We start from the raw sequence: 25,734 nt of genomic DNA on the forward strand, positions 1-25,734 counted from the left end.
CACCTTAGCCAAATACATTTAAACTCCGTTTTTTATTCCTGACATTTAATTTCTGACATTTAATCTGTGTAAATATTCCCTGTTTTAGGTCAGTTAGGATCATCACTTTATTTTAAGAATGTGAAATGTCAGAATCATTGTTGAGAGAATGATTTATTTCAGCTTTTATTTCTTTCATCACATTCCCAGTGGGTCAGAAGTGTACATACACTCAATTAGTATTTGGTAGCATTGCCTTCACATTGTCTAACTTGGGTCAAACGTTTCGGGTAGCCTTCCAAGCAAGCTTCCCACAATAAGTTGGGTGACTTTTGGCCCATTCCTCCTGACAGAGCTGGTGTAACTGAGTCAGGTTTGGAGGCCTCCTTGCTCGCACACGCTTTTTCAGTTCTGCCCACAAATCTTCTATGGGATTGAGGTCTGGGCTTTGTGATGGCCACTCCAATACCTTGACTTTGTTGTCCTTAAGCCATTTTGCCACAACTTGGAAGTATGCTTGGGGTCATTGTCCATTTGGAATACCCATTTGGGACCAAGCTTTAACTTCCTGACTGATGTCTTGAGATGTTGCTTCAATATAGCCACATCGTTTTCCTGGCTCATGATGCCATCTATTTTGTGAAGTGCACCAGTACCACCTGCAGCAACGCAGGGGGTTCCACAACATGATGCTGCCACCCCTGTTCTTCACGGTTGGGATGGTGTTCTTCGGCTTGCAAGCTTCCCCCTTCTTCCTCCAAACATAACGACGGTCATTATGGCCAAAGAGTTCTATTTTAGTTTTATCAGACCAGAGGACATTTCTCCAAAAAGTTTGATCTTTGTCCCTATGTGCAGTTGCAAACCGTAGTCTGGCTTTTTCATGGCGGTTTGAAGCAGTGGCCTCTTCCTTGCTGAGCGGCCTTTCAGGTTATGTCGATGTAGGACTCGTTTTGCTGTGGATATAGATGCTTTTATACCTGTTTCCTCCAGCATCTTCACAAGGTCCTTTGCTGTTGTTCTGGGATTGATTTGCACTTTTCGCACCAAAGCACGTTAATCTCTAGGAGACCGAACACGTCTCCTTCCTGAATGGTATGACGGCTTCGTGGTTCCATGGTGTTTGCACTTGCGTACTGTTGTTTGTACAGATGAACGTGGTACCTCCACGCGTTGTGTGTAGATTGATTTGAAAAAAAGAAAAGAAAAATGAAATAGAATAAGGCTGTATCATAACAAGATGTGGAAAAGCTCAAGTGGTCTGAATACTTTCCGAATGCACTGTATGTGGGGCCAAGTTGTGAACATGTCTCTGGCCAGGGCCCTTCTCTCCTCTCTGCCTGAAGGTGATCTGCATGCAACTCCCTGCTCTCTCTGCAACTCCCTGCTCTCTCTGCAACTCCCTGCTCTCTCTGCAACTCCCTGCTCTCTCTGCAACTCCCTGCTCTCTCTGCAACTCCCTGCTCTCTCTGCAACTCCCTGCTCTCTCTGCAACTCCCTGCTCTCCTCTCTGCCTGAAGGTGATCTGCATGCAACTCAGCTCTCTCTGCAACTCCCTGCTCTCTCTGCAACTCCCTGCTCTCTCTGCAACTCCCTGCTCTCTCTGCAACTCCCTGCTCTCTCTGCAACTCCCTGCTCTCTCTGCAACTCCCTGCTCTCTCTGCAACTCCCTGCTCTCTCTGCAACTCCCAGCTCTCTCTGCAACTCCCTGCTCTCTCTGCAACTCCCTGCTCTCTCTGCAACTCCCTGCTCTCTCTGCAACTCCCTGCTCTCTCTGCAACTCCCTGCTCTCTCTGCAACTCCCTGCTCTCTCTGCAACTCCCAGCTCTCTCTGCAACTCCCTGCTCTCTCTGCAACTCCCTGCTCTCTCTGCAACTCCCTGCTCTCTCTGCAACTCCCTGCTCTCTCTGCAACTCCCAGCTCTCTCTGCAACTCCCTGCTCTCTCTGCAACTCCCTGCTCTCTCTGCAACTCCCTGCTCTCCTCTCTGCAACTCCCTGCTCTCCTCTCTGCAACTCCCTGCTCTCTCTGCAACTCCCTGCTCTCTCTGCAACTCCCTGCTCTCCTCTCTGCAACTCCCTGCTCTCCTCTCTGCAACTCCCTGCTCTCTCTGCAACTCCCTGCTCTCTCTGCAACTCCCTGCTCTCTCTGCAACTCCCTGCTCTCTCTGCAACTCCCTGCTCTCCTCTCTGCAACTCCCTGCTCTCTCTGCAACTCCCTGCTCTCTCTGCAACTCCCTGCTCTCTCTGCAACTCCCTGCTCTCTCTGCAACTCCCTGCTCTCCTCTCTGCAACTCCCTGCTCTCTCTGCAACTCCCTGCTCTCTCTGCAACTCCCTGCTCTCCTCCAGATGCACCTATGCCGCTGGCACTCAGCAGGGCTGTAACTGATACTGTCTTATCACTCCGACTGGATGTAGGGGGAGGAGGGGAGGTAGGGGGAGCACTGGGCCCTGGTCCATACTGGCAGACCTCATACATGGGCTGGGTATCAACTGCACTGCAGTGCCGCTGAGAGCCAGTGATAGTCAGTGATAGTCAGTGATAGTCAGTGATAGTCAGTGATAGTCAGTGAGAGCCAGTGATAGTCAGTGATAGTCAGTGATAGTCAGTGATAGTCAGTGAGAGCCAGTGATAGTCAGTGATAGTCAGTGATAGTCCGTGATAGTCAGTGATAGTCAGTGAGAGCCAGTGATAGTCAGTGATAGCCAGTGATAGTCAGTGATAGTCAGTGATAGTCAGTGATAGTGAGAGCCAGTGATAGTTAGTGATAGTCAGTGATAGTCAGTGATAGTCAGTGATAGTCAGTGATAGTCAGTGATAGTCAGTGATAGTCAGTGATAGTCAGTGATAGTCAGTGATAGTGAGAGCCAGTGATAGTCAGTGATAGTCAGTGATAGTCAGTGATAGTCAGTGATAGTCAGTGAGAGCCAGTGATAGTCAGTGATAGTCAGTGATAGTCAGTGATAGTCAGTGATAGTCAGTGAGAGCCAGTGATAGTCAGTGATAGTCAGTGATAGTCAGTGAGAGCCAGTGGGAGCCAGTGATAGTCAGTGATAGTCAGTGATAGTCAGTGATAGTCAGTGATGAGTCAGTGATAGTCAGTGATAGCCAGTGATAGTCAGTGATAGTCAGTGATAGCCAGTGATAGTCAGTGATAGTCAGTGATAGTCAGTGATAGTCCAGTGAGAGCCAGTGAGAGCCAGTGATAGTCAGTGAGAGCCAGTGAGAGCCAGTGATAGTCAGTGATAGTCCAAGAGAGGGAGAGAGAAACACATAGACTGAGAAACAAAGAAACATAGAAAATAGTTCAAGGCTGTTCCGTACTGTTATTCTCTCCTCTCAGGGATGTTTTGATTAACCAGCCTCAGGTTATTCTACCTGGGAACATATGCTCAAATAGCTCACCCTCTTCCCACCCAACACAGTCTCCTTACAGGGCATGGTTAGTGTCTCCTTCCTTCCTTCCTTCCTCCGTGTCTGCTGTCCACAAAGACCTGATGTCTGAGGTATTTCTGTATCTCTGCTGTGGTGATAGAAAAACAAACTCATTTAAGAGAATGTCTTGTTCGCCTGTTTCTAGATCCTTGTTACAGTACAGTACAACCTGAGCCAGCCAGCCACCCTACCACCCAGTCAGTCAGCCAGCCATCCAGTGTGCTGACAACCCTATACCCTCTCCAACCCCTCCCCCTGTCTGCCAAAGCATCTCCATACTCTATAACACTCCTCTCCTTCCCAGAAGTGCTTTCTTTCTGTCTTTATTTCTTGTGTGTGTGATCTACTGTTTGTTTCAGCTCAGTACCTCGCAGGCTTCTCTTTTCTGTCTCTCCGTGTTCCTCACCTCCTCTTGCCTTTTCTTAAATAGGGCACGTGGGTCCCTTGCTCTTAGCAGTGAACTTTGAAGGAGATCGAGGATTCCTTAAGACATTAACGAAGTCATTTACAGTTGGGGAAGGGAGGCAGGCCAAATGTAGTCAGAGAGAGAAAGAGACAGGTTGAGTGTGGGTGTGTGTTTACAGTGCTGCTACAGGGAAAGGGGATACCTAGTCAGTTGTACAACTGTCTTCAACATGTAACCCAGCCCCTCTGAATCAGAGAGGTGCGGGGGGCTGCCTTAATCCACGTCCACGGTGCCCAGGGAGCAGTTGCTGTTTTGGGGTTAACTGCCTTGCTCAAGGGCAGAACAGCAGATTTTTCCACCTTTACCAGCTCGGGGATTCAAACCAGCGACCTTTTGGTTACTAGCCCAACACTCTTAAACGCTAGGCTACCTGCCGCCCCACTATAACAAAGACAGTTCAGGCCTTGCATACAGTGGCTAGCGGTGATGTTGACTCCTCTACCAGCAAAAGAGGCTGTCATTCGTTATACAGTGTCAATATCAAGTCAATCCCTTCAAGCTTAGTAATAATTCAATTTTTTTTGTAAGTCCCGGTCGTGTGTTTAGATCCCGTCCCTCACCTTGGGAACCGCGTTGGCTCCAAACCCAAGATCCAGACGGACTCTGATTGTTTGTGTACGGAAGTTAGCTGTATGTGTGTGTGTTTGTGTTGCTAGAGTCTCTCTATGTTGCATTCACGAGCAGCTGGTGTTGGTTAGCCTATTTCCCATTTGCACAGTGTAAGCACTGTGTCACTTTGTAAATGGCAGAATCTGCATCGGTGCCTTTCGGCCTCAGTGAACACAACACAGCACAGCCCTGCGAGCTCAGTGCCCTGCCAACCAGCTCTACAGATCACACATTACAGCAGCACACACACTCACGGACAAACAGCAAGGCAAATCTGCATGTTCCCAATCGACCACCGCAACTGCCCTTCAAATATCATCTGTGGTGAAAGTAGCCTGAGGTTACAGTATAAAAAAACTAAAACACTAACAAATGAAACCGCAATACACAAAAACAGTAGGGATTGAACATTTCAGGATGACCTTCTCCGAATGTCCCCAATCAGCAGTGGAAAGAGACTAACACACAAACGTAACAATAACAATAAAAGGCGACTGGACACACACCAACACCAAGTTGATTAACAGACACGTTGCCTGGCAGACTGCAAGACTGTTATTTAACCTCTATTGATGAAACAGAAAATAGCAGAAAAATAACAGAAAACCATTGATAGAATACTGTGATTAAAATGCATGGTGTTTGGCTGTGAACGATGGTGTTGTCTGGCTTCAGAATAAGCCTGGCTGAGTTATACAAAACATTATTGATGGGAGCGGAGCCAGAAAGCTTAAAAAATGGTGGAGGAGAGAAATATAAAAGATAAAGGCAACGAACGTCGAGGCTCTCACTATCTTACTTGCTCTATCTCTCTCTCTCTCAATTCAATTCAATTCAAAGGGCTTCATTGACCATGGGAAACATATGTTTACATTGCCAAATAAAAGTGAAATAGATAACAAATAAATGTGAAATAAACAATCAAAAATCTCTCTCACCATCTATACCTCTCTCACCCTCTCTCTTCCTTTTCCCTCTTCTTTCTCTCCCTATATATCTCCCCTCCCCTTCCTCCTGGTGTGTGTGATAAAAACAGTGAGACCTGAGACTCTGGGTCCCACCCTATATGCTATATCTGACATTCTGATAGGAATGCAGAAAGTCAGAGCTGTGCCCTAATCTCTTAATGTGTGTGTGTGTTCCCTCATCTTTGGCAGGGCTAGCCAGGGTTACAGGGGAGCCTTATCTGCCTTTATGGATTGATTGAGAATATTTCAGCAACTCCGGATATTTTTAAACTTTATTTAAAGAGTCTCTGTGTGTGTGTACTTGCCTCTGTGTGTGTGTACTTGCCTCTGTGTGTGTACTTGCCTCTCTGTATGTGTGTACTTGCCTCTCTCTGTGTGTGTACTTGCCTCTCTGTGTGTGTGTACTTGCCTTTCTGTGTGTGTGTACTTGCCTCTCTCTGTGTGTGTACTTTCCTCTGTGTGTGTACTTTCCTCTGTGTGTGTGTGTACTTTCCTCTGTGTGTGTACTTGCCTCTCTGTGCGTGTACTTGCCTCTGTGTGTGTACTTGCCTCTCTGTGTGTGTGTACTTGCCTCTGTGTGTGTACTTGCCTCTCTCTGTGTGTGTACTTGCCTCTCTGTGTGTGTGTGTGTGTACTTGCCTCTCTCTGTGTGTGTACTTGCCTCTCTCTGTGTGTGTACTTGCCTCTCTGTGTGTGTGTACTTGCCTCTCTCTGTGTGTGTACTTGCCTCTCTGTGTGTGTGTACTTGCCTCTGTGTGTGTACTTGCCTCTCTGTGTGTGTGTACTTTCCTCTGTGTGTGTGTGTTTACTTTCCTCTGTGTGTGTGTGTGTGTGTGTACTTGCCTCTGTGTGTGTGTGTACTTTCCTCTGTGTGTGTGTAATCTCCTCTGTGTGTGTGTACTTGCCTCTCTCTATGTGTGTGTACTTGCCTCTCTCTCTGTGTGTGTATGTGTACTTTCCTCTCTGTGTGTGTGTACTTTGCTCTGTGTGTGTACTTGCCTCTCTGTGTGTGTACTTTCCTCTCTGTGTGTGTGTACTTGCCTCTCTGTGTGTGTGTACTTTCCTCTCTGTGTGTGTACTTTCCTCTGTGTGTGTGTGTGTGTGTACTTGCCTCTCTGTGTGTGTGTACTTGCCTCTCTGTGTGTGTGTACTTGCCTCTCTCTGTGTGTGTACTTGCCTCTCTCTGTGTGTGTACTTTCCTCTGTGTGTGTGTGTACTTGCCTCTGTGTGTGTGTGTACTTGCCTCTCTGTGTGTGTGTACTTGCCTCTCTGTGTGTGTGTACTTGCCTCTCTCTGTGTGTGTACTTTCCTCTCTGTGTGTGTGTACTTGCCTCTCTATGTGTGTGTACTTGCCTCTCTGTGTGTGTACTTGCCTCTGTGTGTGTGTGTACTTGCCTCTGTGTGTATGTGTGTGTGTGTACTTGCCTTTCTGTGTGTGTTTACTTTCCTCTCTCTGTGTGTGTACTTTCCTCTGTGTGTGTGTACTTGCCTCTCTGTGTGTGTGTGTACTTGCCTCTCTGTGTGTGTGTTCTTGCCTCTGTGTGTGTGTACTTTCCTCTCTGTGTGTGTGTGTACTTGCCTCTCTGTGTGTGTGTACTTTCCTCTCTGTGTGTGTGTACTTTCCTCTCTATGTGTGTGTACTTTCCTCTCTGTGTGTGTGTACTTTCCTCTCTGTGTGTGTGTACTTTCCTCTCTGTGTGTGTACTTGCCTCTCTGTGTGTGTGTACTTGCCTCTCTGTGTGTGTGTACTTTCCTCTCTGTGTGTGTGTGTACTTGCCTCTGTGTGTGTGTGTGTGTGTGTGTGTGTGTGTGTGTGTGTGTGTGTGTGTGTGTGTGTGTGTGTGTGTGTGTGTGTGTGTGTGTGTGTGTGTGTGTGTGTGTGTGTGTGTGTGTGTGTGTGTGTGTGTGTGTGTGTGTGTGTGTGTGTACTTGCCTCTCTGTGTGTGTGTACTTGCCTCTCTGTGTGTGTGTACTTGCCTCTCTGTGTGTGTGTACTTGCCTCTCTGTGTGTGTGTACTTGCCTCTCTGTGTGTGTGTACTTTCCTCTGTGTGTGTGTGTGTACTTGCCTCTCTGTGTGTGTGTACTTTCCTCTGTGTGTGTGTGTGTACTTGCCTCTCTGTGTGTGTGTGTACTTTCCTCTCTGTGTGTGTGTACTTTCCTCTCTGTGTGTGTGTACTTTCCTCTCTGTGTGTGTGTACTTTCCTCTCTGTGTGTGTGTACTTTCCTCTCTGTGTGTGTACTTTCCTCTCTGTGTGTGTACTTGCCTCTCTGTGTGTGTGTACTTTCCTCTCTGTGTGTGTGTACTTTCCTCTGTGTGTGTGTGTGCCTCTGTGTGTGTGTGTGTGTGTGTGTGTGTGTGTGTGTGTGTGTGTGTGTGTGTGTGTGTGTGTGTGTGTGTGTGTGTGTGTGTGTGTGTGTGTACTTGCCTCTCTGTGTGTGTGTACTTGCCTCTCTGTGTGTGTGTACTTGCCTCTCTGTGTGTGTGTACTTGCCTCTCTGTGTGTGTGTACTTGCCTCTCTGTGTGTGTGTACTTTCCTCTCTGTGTGTGTGTGTACTTGCCTCTCTGTGTGTGTGTTCTTGCCTCTCTGTGTGTGTGTACTTTCCTCTGTGTGTGTGTACTTGCCTCTCTGTGTGTGTGTTCTTGCCTCTCTGTGTGTGTGTACTTTCCTCTCTGTGTGTGTACTTGCCTCTCTGTGTGTGTTCTTTCCTCTCTGTGTGTGTGTACTTTCCTCTCTGTGTGTGTGTGTACTTGCCTCTCTGTGTGTGTGTTCTTGCCTCTCTGTGTGTGTGTACTTGCCTCTCTGTGTGTGTGTACTTTCCTCTCTGTGTGTGTGTGTGTGTACTTGCCTCTCTGTGTGTGTCTCACTCCTCAAAGATGGACAGGAAAGAAGCTGTTTTATTTCCAATTAATGCATTTATAAAATGGACTGACTCAATCACGCTCAGGAGAATGATGGCAATTTGGTATGTTTAGCAGACACAGTATTAACCCATGTCTTTAGACTCACTTTGAGCTTTAGCTTCCATTTTGAAGTATATTCACCTTCTGAAAAAGATGTCCCAGACAATTCATCATATCAGCTCTTGGTGAAAAAATTATATGATTTAGTTATTTGTTTTTAGTGGATTATGGCCTCCATATTAGGAACTTCCTCATTTGTCAGTTGAGTTTAGTCTGATAATGAATGGGTTTCCTAATCTGATTGCTGCAGTTTCCTAAATCACCACTAGGTGGCTGCAACTGTGAGATAAGGGTATATCTACATCAGTGAGTGTAATAATGTTTTGCATAGATAGATTAGAGTAAATCTTAATTTGATTTCCATACAGGCTCTAGGGCCTGTCAGAATTAGTTAGACATATTTTAATCTTCACTCGTTCTCTCTCCCTGCCTTCCAGCACTGTTCATCAACTAGAAGCTTCCTATTTTCAGAGGAAGAATTGTGTGAGATTGGGTTACAGTTGATAAACAAGACAATGCGTTACCATTGCTATGCCAGGGTCAATTCAATTCCAGCTAATGTCTTTGTTGTCTATCTATTGGTCACAGCACTCATCTCATACCCTACCCAATGCAGCTTTCTCCCTCTCTCACACATAGGCCTGTTACCTGGTCTCAAATCTCAAACTAGAAAGGGAGAAGTAAGTTCAGTTGCGTGCTGATCTTGCGAGAAAAGCAATTTAGCCTCGTGGCCCAGAGAGCCTCCAGGAGTCTCCACACATCAGAGGCATGGTGACAGTGAGGGCGCAGGGGGCCGGTAGGGGCCAAGTCGATGCCTGCTCTGGTCCAAATCTGGATGTAGGTGAGATTCTAAGGGAAGCGAGGGGAAAATCAATGTTTTCTGAGAATACTGCCTGCCAGTCCCCCCGAGGACGAGAAGCTGCTAGTAGGAATTCAGTGAAGGCTTGACGGTTCTGTCTGGGCTGGGTTCAGGGTCGAGGTCAGGGAAAATGGGATAGGAGAGGATGAGAAAAGAGACCAGAGGGATGTTTTGTCCAGACAGGGATCAGGAAAGAGAAGAGCGAGGAAAGGGATGTAGGGATGTTTTGGACAGTAAAGGGGACTCAAGGTTTTGAGACTGTAAGAGGTTTTTAAAACACTGAGCAGCCCTGTGCTGTGACCTGGCTGATGTAGGTCTTGGTTGTTCTGGGGAATCACAACTTTTGAAGCGAACGACTGAACTTTCTTCAGTTTTTTCCTTGTTCTGTCTGTGAGCAAGCAAAGCAAACCGACAAGAACAGGGTTTCATTGACCCAGCAGTATGTTACCTTCTATTGTGTTTTTTTTGGTGTGTGTTTTGTTTTTCTCTGATTTGGGCAAAGTAGCATTACAAAATTCCCAGGTTTTCCAGAAATCCTGGTTGGAGTATTCCTGAAATCAGGAGAGAATAAGCAGGAAATCCTGAATCTGTTGCATTTTCAGGAAGGTTACTGGAATTGTGCCACCCGGGGGCAAGGTGATGAGGAAATGCAATGAGGAGAGGCAGCCTGTCTGAAAGGCATGTTGAGGTCACAGGGCTGAAGCTGTAGAGACATGCTGTAGGTCACATGCTGTACTACCTCCTTATGAAGGCAGCCTGAGGTCAGGGACAGAGAGAGATAAGGTCCCCAATGAGCTGTAGTGTCTTGATCACTCTACCTGCTGAGCAGAGAGGGAGGAGGAGAAGAAGGAGGGAGTGAAGCTCTCACTTCCAGGAAGGTCACCGGGATTTGGGCCTGAGCCCATCGCTCTGTGTGTGTGTGTGTGTGTGTGTGTGTGTGTGTGTGTGTGTGTGTGTGTGTGTGTGTGTGTGTGTGTGTGTGTGTGTGTGTGTGTGTGTGTGTGTGTGTGTGTGTGTGTGTGTGTGTGTGTGTGTGTGTGCGTGTGTGTGTGTGTGTGTGTGTGTGTGTGCGTGTGCGTGCGTGCGTAATCACTAGTGTTCAAAGTACTCCCTAGATTGCCATTACAGCCTAATAACAGTGTCAGTGTGATTAATGGCAGTAGAAGTGGCAGGGCACTGAGTCCCTGATTACACACTCATTCAAGTACATCACCCATCCTATCCTGCCCTTCCATAGAGGATACACTACAGCTGTGTCTTTAAAGCACTTAGAAGATTGCTTCGGTAACAGATTCCAATACTGTGACCCATTGATCATTATTAGAAGATTAGAATGGTTAGAATGATACTCTTTTGGGATTCCCTCATGAACACTGTTCCCAATCTGGTGTGATCAACATGGACATCTCCCTATCACTCATTTTCTCTTTCTTTGACTCATTCTGTTTCTCTCTCTCGCTCTCGCGCTCTCTCATCCATTGAGGTGTGTGGACAGCTGTGAAGGCAAATCTCCCTCTGTTTGTCTGGTTGTCTGTTTGACACCTGTGTCAGGGCCAGGCGACAGGCTACAACCTTGAGTGCCGAGGGGATGAGAGAGAGAATCAGAAGGGGAGGGATGAGAGGATCTGTGAACCTCAGTCTCTAAATGAAATTATGTCTGTCTTCTCCCTGTCTGTCCATAAAACAGAGCTTTGAACAGGGGAGATCTGAGGCATTGTGGCAGAAAAAGAAACCCTTATACGGTCTGAGAGAGAGGTAGAGAGAGGTATAGGCCACAGGAGGCTGCTGAGGGTAGGACGGCTCATAATCATGAGTGAATGGAATGGAATCAAGCACATGGAAACGATGTGTTCTAAACCATTCCATAGATCCCATTCCTTTCGTTACTATGAGCCCGTCTCCACAATGAAGGTGCCACCGGCCGCCTGTGGTAGAGACAGAGGTAGAGCAGAGAAACGCTTTCCCTCAAATCATGGAGATTTCCCTAAAGTTCCGTCTCTGTTGACAGGAATTGCATTATAACCATCTGAACCTGTCTCTTCTCTGCTGTCCCCCAGGGTCGTTCATGATGGTGAACTCGTCCCAGCATGCCGCGGGGCAGCGGGCCCACCTTCTCCTCCGTTCGCTGAGTGAGAACGACACGCACTGCATCCAATTCAGCTACTTCCTGTACAGCCGCGACGGCCATTCCCCCGGGGTCCTGCAGCTCTACATCCGGGTCAACGGGGGGCCGCGGGGAAGCGCCGTCTGGAACGTCTCCGGGTCACATGGACGCCAGTGGCACCAGGTGGAGCTAGCCGTCAGCACCTTCTGGCCCAGCGAATACCAGGTGAGCGATAATGATACATATGTGTTAACACATACATTTAGCTAATTATATGTCTAATGCTATGTCGTTGGCACCTTCTGGCCCAGCGAATACCAGGGGAGCGATAATGATACATATGTGTTAACACATACATTTAGCTAATTATATGTCTAATGCTATGTCGTTGGCACCTTCTGGCCCAGCGAATACCAGGGGAGAGACAATGCTATGCGGTGAGGGTTAGGATGAGTGGCACCAGGTGGAGCTAGCTAGCCGTTAGCACCTTCTGGCCCAGTGATTACCAGTTGAGTTCTAACTAATGGTCGGTAAGGTTGGTTGATTGATTGATTACACATACAGTACCAGTCAAAAGTTTGGACACACCTACTCATTCCAGGGGTTTTTGTTTATTTTTTACTATATTTTACATTGTAGATTAATTGTGAAGACATCAAAACTGTGAAATAACACATATGGAATCACGTAGTAACCAAAAAAGTGTTAAACAAATCCAAATATATTTATATTTGAGATTCTTCAAAGTAGCCACCCTTTGCCTTGATGACAGCTTTGCACACTCTTGGCATTCTCTCAACCAGATTCATGATGTAGAAAAACCCTTGAATGAGGAGGTACTGTATGTTCTATTTCAGCACTGATTAAACTGCAGCTGCGGGCCGCAATCTATGCCAGAGACGGGCCGCTATTGGTTCACCATAGTATGCTTGCTAGCTGGGAATCATCAAGCCGTAATTCATTTAATCTATTGTGCTTGTGCTCCTGGAATAGAGCAAATATGTGCAAATGACCAGTTGGTCCCAGAGGAGTGGGTAGGGAAACACTGCTGCACTATTTCATAGTGACAACATGGGAGTATAAATGTACTTTATTAGAGTATTTGTTTTATGTTTACATATGTGTATGGCTTAATTTCCCCCAGTGCAGCAAGGTCATAAATATCTCTTTGTTCTGCCCTGGGTTTAGTTGATGGTGTTGTTACGGCTAGTGTGTGTGTGTGTGTGTGTGTGTGTGTGTGTGTGTGTGTGTGTGTGTGTGTGTGTGTGTGTGTGTGTGTGTGTGTGTGTGTGTGTGTGTGTGGTGGGCTGTTTGGAAGCTGCCTCATTAAATCCTATGATTTATACTTCTAGCTGTCTCTCATTCGCCCTCCTCCAAAACGCCCTTAACGAGAAGCCAATAGCTGTGTGTATGCCTGTGTGTGGGTTTCTGTGTGTGTGTTTCTGTGTATGCCTGTGCGTCTGTTCTGTGTGCATGTTTTCTCTCCCTTTGAAATCAATGGCAGCAGTAAAAGATTGGGGGAGTGAGTGTGGCTCAGCTGAACAGTCAATTGACCTCAATTCTGTGTAACCCTCAGTAGAGGAGTGTTTGCCTCCATAACCTTGGTCTGCTCTCAGAGTTCTGAGCCTGGTCCCAGACACATCTCAATAAATCAACACATCCTAAATGAGATTAGGGCCGGTGTGGATCAGTGTTGTGTGGTAGTATCCTCAGCTTCCAGGCCAACAACACAACCCCATAGTGATTAAGAGTTAATGCTTTTCTTCCTCTCTTGTGCAGCAACATCAAAAGGTTCTCTCGCCCCCGCCACAGTCTCCCACCTTTTTCACACGGTGAAAGAGGGTTTGTGTGTGTGTGTGTGTGTGTGTGTGTGTGTGTGTGTGTGTGTGTGTGTGTGTGTGTGTGTGTGTGTGCGTGCGTGCGTGCGTGTGTGTGACCATTTGAAGGGAAAGGCGATATGGGACACAGGGGCGTTGCGATCCAATATCCAATCAGACCAAGCCTTGCCTGGCCTGCTGGTTAGGTGAAAGTAGAGCTGTATTTGTTGCGTCTGTCTGAAATTAGAAATCCATTAGAGGTATGATTTAACACCCTGATAATGTGTGTGTGTACGCTGAAGCAGCCTGGGTGTTATGTGTTATGTAAGTGGAAATGAAGACGTGTGGGTGGGTGTGACATCTTAAGACTCCCCCCCAGGCACACAGACAGACATGGGACAGATTGCTTTGTTGGTCCCATAGAGCAGTAAGAGGTTCGGCTGCAAGTAATGAAGCAGGTAAAAGACTGAGAGGATGACCGGTGCAGGGTTTTAATCCTGCCCTGCAGTGATGCGTCTCCCTGACTGTACTGTGAAGGGGCAGTCTCACTGCCTCCCATGTTTCTTCCCCCTTCCCCCCTCTCCTTTTCACCCCCTATTCCTCTTCCCTTCTCTTCCATGATCTATCTTCTACTCTTTTGCCTCTCCCTCTGTCCTCCTCTCCCTTTCTCTCTCTGTTACAGCTCAAAGTGCTAGTGAAGGCCCCAGAGGGCCCACTCATCCAATCCCCCAGATAAGGATCACTGTCCAGCAGTCCCATCCAACAGATCGGCCCCACGGGACCCTGACCAACAGCCAGGAACAGACAGACAGAGAAGAGAGAAAAAAGAGAAGAGAGAGACCAGAGAGAGAAGAGAGAAAGAGACTGCTTCACACGGGCTTTAAAAGAAAGAGGGAGAGCGAGCGAGAGAGATGGCGATCAGGTTTCTCTGAGAAGCCCCCAAGGGCCAGCAGGAGACAGCCTGGAGGAGAAAGATGGACTACGTGCTCTGTAGTTGGAGATTGATCAGAGACTGAGCTAGCTATAGCCTCCCCCAAAGCAATCACAAAGAACAGAGCAGTCAGTGAAGTGCCATTACCATTCATTGTCTCTGTCACAAGTAATAGTAGACTATTCAGATGTGTCTTGTCGGGTAGAGTGTAGGTGAGAAGCTTGCTACTTTGGTATCAGTGGCAGGTGAACAGTCCCAGTCTTTTGATATCTTAAAGAGGGAGAATTGAGGTGATTGAGTTTTATAGGAGAAGTAGCTGCAAACACTATCTGAATATTCATATGAAGCTCTCAAGACGTTCTCCTCGTTTTGTGAAATCCTGCTTAGGAGCGAAGTTAATAGCCATAGCACTAAAGACTAAAGAGAGATAAAGACAGAGAGTTCATCACAGCGGTCCTCAGACTTAAATGTGTCTCTCCTCAGTCTCTGTCTCTCTCTCCATATCTCCCTAACAATCTGTCTGTCTCTCTCTCCACATGTGTCTCTCTGTCTCTCTCTCTCCCCACCTCCCCACCTCTCCCCACCTCTCTCTTGGGCTCTCTTCCTTCTGTCTGTCTCTCTCCACATCTCTGAATAGCTCTGTCTGTTTCACTCTGTCTCTCTCTCTCCTCTCCCCATGTCTCTCTTGGGCTATCTCTCTTCTCTCTCTCTCTCTCTCTCTCTCTCTAGTGTAAACACAACTAGAAAGCCTGAGAAACTGAAGATGGTACTTTATCTTAGCAGTTTGTGCATGCAGGGCTCAGAGGGAACAGGCTGTAGCCTAGAGAGTGTACTTGTTGTACTTGAAAGTGTTTATATACTAGGAGTCTACACACTAGTGTCTACACACAGAGTCTACACACCAGTGTACTTGACAGTGTGTGTATAGAGGGCCTAGCAGGTGTACTTGTAGCAGGGTATATTCTGTGGTGCAGGGAGTAGAGCACCTGTCTCTGCAAAGCTGGAACATTGTATATACCCCTCAATCTCTCTCTCTCTCTCTCTGTGCCTCTCTCTCTCTCTCTCTCTCTCTCTCTCTCTCTCTCTCTCTCTCTCTCTCTCTCTCTCTCTCTCTCTGTGTGCCTCTCTCTCTCTCTCTCTCTCTGTGCCTCTCTCTCTCTCTCTCTCTCTCTCTCTCTCTCTCTCTCTCTCTCTCTCTCTCCCTCTCCTCTCTCTCTCTCTCTCTCTCTCTCTCTCTCTCTCTCTCTCTCTCTCTCTCTCTCTCTCTCCCCCCCCCTCTCTCTCTCTCTCTCTCTCTCTCTCTGTGTGCCTCTCTCTCTCTCTCTCTCTCTCTCTCTCTCTCTCTCTCTCTCTCTCTCTCTCTCTCTCTCTCTCTCTCTCTCTCTGTCTCTCTCTCTCTCTCTCTCTCTCTCTCTCTCTCTCTCTCTCTCTGTGCCCCCTCTCTCTCTCTCTCTCTCTCTCTCTCTCTCTCTCTCTCTCTCTCTCTCTCTCTCTCTCTCTCTCTGCCTCTCTCTCCTCCCTATGTCTCTCTCTCTCTGTGCCTCTCTCTCTCTCTCTCTCTCTCTCTCTCTCTCTCTCTCTCTCTCTCTCTCTCTCTCTCTCTCTCTCTCTCTCTCCCTCTCTGTGCCTCTCTCTCTCGCGCTCTCAATTTAATTCAAAGGAGTTTATTGGCATGAGAAACAATAGACAATAAACAAAAGGGAAATAAACATTAGTGAACATTAGACTCACAAAAGGTTTAAAAGAATAGACATTTCAAACGTTTTATTATTGGCTATGTACACTGTTATAACAATGTGCAAGTAGTTGAAAAGAAACAGATAAATATAAGTTGTTTTTACAATGTTGTTTGTGCTCCTCTGGTTGTCCTTTTCTTATGGCAACGTGTCACAAACTTTGCTGCTGTGATTCCACACTGTGGTATTTTGCCTAACAGATATGGGAGTTTAGCAATGTTTGATTTTTTTTCAATGTTTTTGTGCGTCTGTGTGATCTGTGGGAAATACAGTCTCTCTAATTTGGTCATACATTTGGCAGGAGGTTAGGAAGTGTACTTCAGTTTCCACCTCATTTTGTGGGCAGTGACCTGACTCTCGAGAGAAGATATGCTGTGGTGGCTTCTCAATAGCAAGGCTATGCTCACTGAGTCTGTACATAGTCAAGCATTTTCTTAATTTGGGGTCAGTCACAGTGGTCAGGTATTCTGCTACTGTGTATTCTCTGTTTAGGGCCAGATAGCATTCCAATTTGTTCTGTTTTCTGGTTGATTCTGTCCAGTGTGTAAAATAGTTATCTTTTAGCTTTCTCTTCATTTGGATAGGTTTGAATATGTTTCTGTCCTGGGGTTCTGTGAAGTCGGTTTGTGTTTGTGAGCAGAGCCCCAGAACCAGCTGGCTCAGGGGACTCTTCTATAGGTTCATCTCTCTGTAGGTGAGATGGTGGAATTTGTGGGCATCACCTCCTTTTAGGTGGTTGTAAAATTTAACAGGTCTTTTCTGGATTTTGATACTAGCGGGTATGGACCTAATTCTGCTCTGCATGCATTGTTTGGGGTTTTGCGTTGTACACAAATTATATTTTTGCAGAATTCTGCTTGCAGAGTCTCAATTGGGTGTTTGTCTTTCTGGTTGAATTCTGATTATTCATGGCTCTTGGTGCTATCAGTCCTGGGCAGGCTCAGAGAACAGCCTGGGTTTTAGGAGACGAGGTACAGGGGAATGGAACCAAGCCAGAAAACTGGAGGAAGGAGGAGGACTTTTTTTCTCACATTTTCTCATCTAAATAAGTTCAGGAGTAAAAATGTGCTTAACACGTCACGTAATCAGTTGCACGGACTCACTCTGTGTGCAATAATAGTGTTTAATATGATTTATGAATAACTACCTCATCTCTGTACTCCACACATACAATTATCTGTAAGGTCCTTCAGTCTAGTAGTGATTTTCAACCACAGATTCAACCACAAAGACCAGGGAGGTTTTCTAATGCCTCGCAAAGAAGGGTACCTATTGGTAGATGGGTATAAAAAAACAGACGTTGAATATCCCTTTGAGCATGAAGTGAAGTGATTAAAACTTGTTAGGGGTAGGGTCTTTTTTTCTGAATTTATGCCTGACTGAAGTGCCCAAAGTAAACTGCCTGTTACTCAAACCCAGAAGCCAGGATATGCATATAATTGGTACCATTGGAAAGAAAACACTCTGAAGTTTGTATAAATGTTAAAATAATGTAGGAGACTATAACACAATAGATATGGTAGGAGAAAATACAAAGAAAAACCAAGCGGAACGTTTTGTATTTGAGAGCCCATGCTCTTCCAATGGAACGCACAGGGTCATATCTAAATCCAGCTCCCAGTCTTCCACTAGATGTCAACAGTCTTTGTTCAAGGTTTCAGGCTTGTTTCTTCCCAAACGAGGAAGAATTTTGAGTTTTAATACTGGGAGTTGGTGTTCAAAACCAGTCTGTGTGCGAGCGACAAAGATTTTGCTTTCCTATTGAACATACCTATTTCCGTATGAAATATTATAGTTTAATTACATTTTAGGGTACCTGAGGATTCAGAAGAAATGTATTTTCTTGAACGACTGCATGTTGAACGAGTGGATTACTCAAATCATTGGCCCCAACTAAACAGACTTTTTGGAATATAAAGAAGGGATTTTATCTAACAAAATGACCATCTATGTTGTAACAACCATTTGGATTGCAAATCAGAGGAAGATTTTCAAAGATTGAGAGAATATTTAATCGCTATTTGTGATTTTATGAAGCCTGTGCCAGTGGCAAAATATGTTGATGTGGGGCGTCGTCCTCAAACAATCGCATGGCATTCTTTCGCTGTAAAGCCTATCGTAAATCGGACAATACAGTTAGATGATCAATAAATCAAGCTTTAAACCAATATAAGATATGTACCTAAATGTTTAATATCCATAATTTGTATGATTATTTATTTGAATTGAGCGCCCTCCAATTTCACCGGAAGTTGTTGACAGGTGCCCCGCTGGCAGTCACGACAAAGATACAGGCGTCCTTCCTAACTCAGTTGCCAGAGAGGAAGGAATCCGCTCAGGGATTTCACCATGAAGCCAATGGTGACTTTAAAACAGTTAGAGTTGCTGTGATAGGAGAAAACGGAGGATGGATCAACAACATTGTAGTTACTCCACAATACTAAGTTAATTGACAGAGTGAAAAGAAGGAAGCCTGTGAAGAATACCATTTTTTTTAAACACGCATCTTGTTTGCAACAAGGCTCTAAAGTAATACTGGAAAAATGTGGCAAAGCAATTAAGTGTTATGTTTGAAACAAATTCAATACAACTTTGAATACTTTCTGAAGGCACTGTAGTTGTGTGTGTCCATTTCCTCAGCCTACTAGCTGAACAAGGTCCACTGAATCCTAGGTCATAAATTACTGTGTTTTACTGCCACAATGTCAATACCAGTCAATACCATTCTACCCTCATTCCACTTTATTAACCAAAACAAATCCATCAACAGAACATTCTGGCAATAACTGTGCAACATGTTCCTGTTTCTCCAACGGTTTCTGAAGCTGTTGAATTCATTAAACCACTTGTGCGGATCGATGGAGTCTGTCCGTGTACAAGCTTTATCATAAGACCACGTGCATAAATAACTCCCATAGCGATGAAAAGGAAAACTAGAATCCAGAAATATTAATTACCCAACAAATCCTCTTTATTGCAATCCTTTATCGCCAGCAGCCAGCCAACAAACCAGCCAGCCAGCCAACAAACCAGCCAGCCTACCAGCGAGCCAACCAGTCAGCCAGCCAACAAACCAGCCAGCCAGCCAACAAACCAGCCAGCCTACCAGAGAGCCAACCAGTCAGCCAGCCAACAAACCAGCCAGCCTACCAGCGAGCCAACCAGTCAGCCAGCCACCAATCCAGCCAGCCAGCTGATTGTATGTGTTCCCTTCGAGGACGGGGAAGGGAACAGAGCAGGGATTCAGCATGGAGAAGTGTGTAACTCTGCACCGTTGGGTTTTATGAGGTGAACTGAACTGGAGCTGCAGCAGCTAGGGGGAGAGGGAAGCTCATGTTAAAATGTATGAGTGAATTTTCCTTTTTCCCCTTTTATCCCTCTTCTTCCTTCCCCTCGTCCTGCCTCATCCCTCCTCCCGGTATCTGAAGGCAGTGTTTTTGTGATCCGTATTTAGAGTTTGGTGTCTGGTATTATTTCTCCCATCTCTCTCTGCTTGGATGATGAAACAGCTCTATAGCCTGAGAGACAGGCAGCGGCAGGCACAGCACAGCAACACCTCACTAGTTTCAACAAGCCTGGCCTTGATTCTCACATCGCTGTTGTTTTTTGGAAGTGTAATATCTACCTTGCTCCTTTCCCCGTTCTCTTTGTAGCTCTGCGTGGTTGCAACAAGAGGAAATAGGTAAATAAAGCAGGAAGACTGTCACAACCTAGAACTGATGACGAAGCTGTTCCTTTGAACAAATCCACCTTTACTTTGAGTGCAGTGATAGATAGATGTTTCCTTTCTTTGCCTGTGTGGGTATTGGAGATGAGGGTGTTGCAGGTGTGGGGGAACTTTGAGTGCAGTGATAGATAGATGTTTCCTTTCTTTGCCTGTGTGGGTATTGGAGATGAGGGTGTTGCAGGTGTGGGGGAACTTTGCTATCAAATATTTATGATGCTATCAGGCCTATCGTGACTGCCAATGTCAATGTAGCTTAGCCTACACCCTCTCTCCTTATATTTCGCTCCCTCCTTCTTTCTCTCTCTCTCCCTCTCCCTCTCTCTGTCCCTTTTTCTTTCTCTCTCTCTCCCTCTCCCTCTCTCTGTCCCTTTTTCTTTCTCTCTCTCTCCCTCTCCCTCTCTCTGTCCCTTTTTCTTTCTCTCTCTCTCCCTCTCCCTCTCTCTGTCCCTTTTTCTTTCTCTCTCTCTCCCTCTCCCTCTCTCTGTCCCTTTTTCTTTCTCTCTCTCTCCCTCTCCCTCTCTCTGTCCCTTTTTCTTTCTCTCTCTCTCCCCCTCCCTCTCTCTGTCCCTTTTTCTTTCTCTCTCTCTCTGCCCCTCTCTCTGTCCCTTTTTCTTTCTCTCTCTCTCTGCCCCTCTCTCTGTCACTCTCTTTCCATTTCTCTCTTTCCCCATCTCTCGCTCCCTCTCTATCCCCCCTCTCCCTTTCTGCTCTGAGCACGGTCTGATACTGATAGTCAGGTAGGGTTAAGGCCCTGTGCAGTGCTGAGCAATGGAATGGATGGCCAGGTGTGTGGAGGTTTGTGTGTGTTAGGGCTTGTCCCCGACCCCCAAAAAATATTGGTTGACCAAAAAGTTATTACAGCAAAGACTTAAAAACAGTCACATTCATTTGCGAATGCAATTTCCCAAATGGAACGGTTTAGGTCTATTTATTGTTTACGCTAATTATTCAATGGTCGCTTTGCTATTTTATTTTAAAAGGAAAATGCTTCAATGCATTTCACGTCAGGAATGACTCGTATGCTGTGTGATGACATGAATTCAGAAAGTATTTATTGGTAAAGTAGCCTATATTGAAATATAGGCCTAAGTTAATTGCAGTAATAAGACCAAACAGGATGCGCTCTTAGGCCTACAGTTCGATGGCTGGTATATACAAGGCTGCTATACTAAGTATACTAATGACAATGACATTACTTATTAATATATATTATATTATAATTATTATTATTATTATATTATAATGACGATCATAATACTATTAACAATAAGAATTTGATCAGGGAAAAAGGAGGGGTATTATTAGAAATATTATTTTTCGGACAATTTGGAACAGTGCAAACAACACTAAATAAATGGTAAATAATACCAGAGGCGCTGGTCAAATGACAAAACAGTGTAAAGTCTTTATTACAGCATAGCAAATATTAAAAACAGATGAATTTGTGAAATTGTTGCGTGAGGCTTGGTGCTCACGGAATCAGTAGGCTATCAGCGAAACACCCAAACAGGCAGCAGAAGCAAGATCTGTCTTATTTCTGTAGATATATCGATGATTTATAAAGACAGGCACATTTAACAGTTAGGCTATTGATTATAGACCTAATTAAGTTGAGGTTTCCTCTCTCCTCACTTTTCTTAAACAATAAGTCAAGGGCTGTTTTCTCCTCTCTTAACTCCAGCAACATGGTCAGGAAAAGACGGCGATTCAACAGCACGTTGTGTTTCAGAGCCGCACACAGCAACCACTATCCAACGCGGGAGAAAGTGCATTTGTTATAAATGATTTGTTTCATTTGTGTTGCACCATTGTTCTTACATAATATAACCATATACAATTTCAGTAGCACATACCTTAGAGTGATGGACTGTGCCGTCCCCACGGCCTCCACAATGGATCAGTCCACTCGTGAATCAGACAGCTGTCTTGTACACCACGATTTAAAAAAAAACATTGAACAATTTTCGCTACTGCTCGACTAAAGAAATCTCGGTTGACCAACAGCCTATGGGGTCAGCCCCAGTGCGTGCTCGTCATGGTGTGTCAGTGCCGTATGAATGGAGAAGGTAATCGTCCAGACTTCTCTAAGTGCCCACGCATCAGAATGAAGAATACTAATAAATGAGCAGACAGGGAAGCGTGGCCTGTGTCCATCTGAGGAGGCCTTGTGCGGGTGCTGTTGGTCTGGACCAGGCACTTAGAGCCTGATGTGTTGGTCAACACAGAGACACACTGGGGCTGCTATATAAGGAATAGGGTGCCATTTGGGATGCCCCCAGACTCGTTGGAGTGCGTGATATTGGAATCTGACCTTTCATAGTCTGCTGGTTTCAGTCATAGCTAACATATCATTGTCTGTGATGAGCTTTTAGGATCATTTGCAGAGCTTTACACTGTGTGGCTGTCGGTGACTTTTCCATTGGGTCCATTGTGACAGGAAAGCTCAATCAAGCCCGGCTAAATGACTTGAATGTGAAGTGCTATTTGAAGTCTGGAATCAATGAATGCAGTAAACCCCATCTGCATACACTGCAGTGTTTATGTATTCGTTACTGTCCCTCAGTAAACGATATGGGTTATTGTGGCATTAATGATTTTTCAGTGGTCCAGATTCACTTTGGTTCCCTGTGGGAGGGATCTGGGTTTCACTTTGGTTCCCTGTGGGAGGGATCTGGGTTCACTTTGGTTCCCTGTGGGAGGGATCTGGGATTCACTTTGGTTCCCTGTGGGAGGGATCTGGGTTTCACTTTGGTTCCCTGTGGGAGGGATCTGGGATTCACTTTGGTTCCCTGTGGGAGGGATCTGGGTTTCACTTTGGTTCCCTGTGGGAGGAATCTGGGATTCACTTTGGTTCCCTGTGGGAGGGATCTGGGATTCACTTTGGTTCCCGGGGGAAGGGATCTGGGATTCACTTTGGTTCCCGGGGGAAGGGATCTGGGATTCACTTTGGTTCCCTGTGGGAGGGATCTGGGATTCACTTTGGTTCCCTGTGGGAGGGATCTGGGATTCACTTTGGTTCCCGGGGGAAGGGATCTGGGATTCACTTTGGTTCCCGGGGGAAGGGATCTGGGATTCACTTTGGTTCCCTGTGGGAGGGATCTGGGATTCACTTTGGTTCCCTGTGGGAGGGATCTGGGATTCACTTTGGTTCCCGGGGGGAGGGATCTGGGATTCACTTTGGTTTCTCTGCATGACGCTGGATTCATTTAGATGAGTTAGTAGAGATTTTGGCAGCGCTCAATGACTCCTGTGGGTCCCATGTTCTGTGTGTGTTCTCTGATGAAAAGAGAGAGAAATATGGTTGTTTGAAAGAGCGGGAGGGAGAGAGGGAGAGATGACTGTGTGAAACGAGGCTATGCTAAACTATGGATGTTTGAGTAGTGGGTTTTGCCACCAGACAGGCCTCCGTGGATTCAAAGCTCAATCAAGCCCGGCTAAATGACTTGAATGTGAAGTGCTATTTGAAGTCTGGAATCAATGAATGCAGTAAACCCCATCTGCATAGACTGCAGTGTTTATGTATTCGTTACTGTCCCTCAGTAAACGATATGGGTTATTGTGGCAGTAATGATTTTTCAGTGGTCCAGATTCCCCTTTGTGCCCTGTGGGAGGGATCTGGGATTCACTTTGGTTCCCTGTGGGAGGGATCTGGGATTCACTTTGGTTCCATGTGGGAGGGATCTGGGATTCACTTTGGTTCCCGGGGGGAGGGATCTGGGATTCACTTTGGTTTCTCTGCATGACGCTGGATTCATTTAGATGAGTGAGTAGAGATTTTGGCAGCGCTCAATGACTCCTGTGGGTCCCATGTTCTGTGTGTGTTCTCTGATGAAAAGAGAGAGAAATATGGTTGTTTGAAAGAGCGGGAGGGAGAGAGGGAGAGATGACTGTGTGAAACGAGGCTATGCTAAACTATGGATGTTTGAGTAGTGGGATTTGCCACCAGACAGGCCTCCGTCGATTCAAAGACAAACTGTTTGATTAGGACTTCACTCTCTCTGCCTCCAGCCCTTTCTCTCTCTGTGTTGCGTAACGTGGAATCCTTTCTTCCCTCCTCCTCATCTCTCCATTGTCTGTGCCGTTCTCATCTCATCTCTCAATTGTCTGTCCTCAGGTGGTGTTTGAAGCATCCGTCTCGGCAGAACGGCGAGGCTACATTGCCATTGATGACATCCTGCTGCTCAACTACCCCTGCTGTAAGTAGCTACCCTCCACACTACAGCACCAACATCCCAATGTACATCAGCCCAGAGAACACCGCCCCAACACACCAGCATACGAAACCCAGCGCACCACTATACCAATATATCAACTACGCACCGTATCGCAGTGACCTTTTACAAAGAAATGGGACAATATGTGTCTGGGCGCTAGGAGGTGGACAGACAGATCAAGTCTCAGGACTGTGATGGGTGCGTGGGTGGACAGACAGACGGACAGAGGCCTGTACAGTAATCAGCGGTGGCGAAGGCACTGCTCTCAAAGCCAGAGACGGTTCTGAGAGGCTTTTGGTATGTGGACACCTGTCTGATTTCGCATGGTTCATGGCTGCACAGCGCCACTCCTTTTGTCCCGGTCGACCAGACAGTGAGCTGGTGACCTTTATCTTCCTGACGGCTCGGCTAGTCGCTCCGCTCTCCCCGTCACCAAGACGAGCCCACTCTCCCAGAGCTAATATACTGATCCTGGAAACACACACACACGCACACACGCACACACGCACACACACACACACACACACACACACACACACACACACACACACACACACACACACACACACACACACACACACACACACACACACACACACACACACACACACACACACACACACACACACACACACACACACACACACACACACACACACACACACACACACACACACACACACACTGTTCCAAGAAAACAGCAGGCAGCAGGTGAAGGGCCTCTCCTCACATGTTGTTCTCCACAAAGGCGTGACGAGAGCAGCAGTAGTCTGAGGTCTCTTGCTGGACCATAATGACACATGGTGACACTCTGAGAGTTTTCCCCATTATAGCTAACCCCTCTCCTTTAGAGTGTAACCCCCCACCCCCGCCAGTCCTCAGTGCAAACACCCCCACAACCCCCTTCCTTCTATAAACCTGACTAAATGCCTTTATAGCGGACCCTCTGTCTCTCCCACAGTAGCACTCACAGCAGTCTGACACACCATGATGTTCCTTTGGGATATTTCCCCAGTAAAACCTCCCTCCTTCAGTGCAGCCCCTCCCTACAAACATACATATGCTTCTACAGGCCACCTGGCCATTATTCTCCTCAGACGCTCACCTGCTGTCCCCATAACTATTACCTCTACAGGGGAGCAGGCTCAGGTCAAGGGCTGTATTCCAAATGGCACCCTATTCCCTACAAATTGCATTACTTTTGATCAGAGCTCTATGGTCTCCGGTCAAAAGTAATACACTATATACAGTGGTTCATGCTTTAGAAGTTACAAACGTTTGCCCCGGCCATTAGTGGTAGATGGTGGCATTGTGTCATTGCACCACACTATCACAAGGGAGAGTTAGAACGCTGATCTATCGGTCGTCTAAACTGTGACTCAAGTTGACTATCTTCTCGTAAATGAATGGATGTGTTTTCAGTCTGAGAGTCTCTCTTCTCTGTCACTAGAGTCCTACATCAGGCAACAACAACAACTGTCGGTGGTCCTGGAGTTAAGAGAGAACTTGGGTAAATACAATGGGGGAATTACACTTAACATGTAGACTGATCATTTTTGAAAAATAGGCACAGTGGGCCTATTAAAACAGAAATAAATCATTCTAAATAACATTGAACAGGGTTCAGAAATGGCCATTTTCCCTTTATTCAGATTTATTTTAATTTCTTCTATGTATTTATTGAATTTTACCCCCTTTTCTCTCTAATTTAGTGATATCCAATTGTTAGTAGTTACTATTTTGTCGCATCGCTACATCTCCCATACGGGCTCGGGAGAGACGAAGGTCGAAAGCCATGCGCCCTCTGAAACACAACCCATCCAAGCTGCACTGCTTCTTAACACACAGTGCGCATCCAGCCCAGAAGCGAGCATCCAAGCCAGCCGCACCAATGTGTCAGAGGAAACACTGTGCACCTGGTGACC

At 46.2% G+C, this 25,734-nt stretch overlaps 1 protein-coding gene across 14 annotated transcripts in view; it reads left to right on the forward strand.

The window, feature by feature from the left end:
- LOC124043374 (receptor-type tyrosine-protein phosphatase U-like) overlaps positions 1-25,734 on the forward strand; it is a 323,408-nt gene that overhangs the window by 161,562 nt on the left and 136,112 nt on the right. For all 14 annotated transcript variants that reach the window (XM_046361930.1, XM_046361939.1, XM_046361932.1 and 11 more), the window contains exons 3-4: positions 11,338-11,609; positions 23,710-23,791. In XM_046361930.1, coding sequence (XP_046217886.1) covers positions 11,338-11,609; positions 23,710-23,791 — 354 coding nt within the window. The remainder of the gene's footprint in view (positions 1-11,337; positions 11,610-23,709; positions 23,792-25,734) is intronic.

The sequence above is a fragment of the Oncorhynchus gorbuscha genome, linkage group LG09, assembly GCF_021184085.1.
Source record: "Oncorhynchus gorbuscha isolate QuinsamMale2020 ecotype Even-year linkage group LG09, OgorEven_v1.0, whole genome shotgun sequence".
NCBI classification, from domain to species: Eukaryota; Metazoa; Chordata; class Actinopteri; order Salmoniformes; family Salmonidae; genus Oncorhynchus; species Oncorhynchus gorbuscha.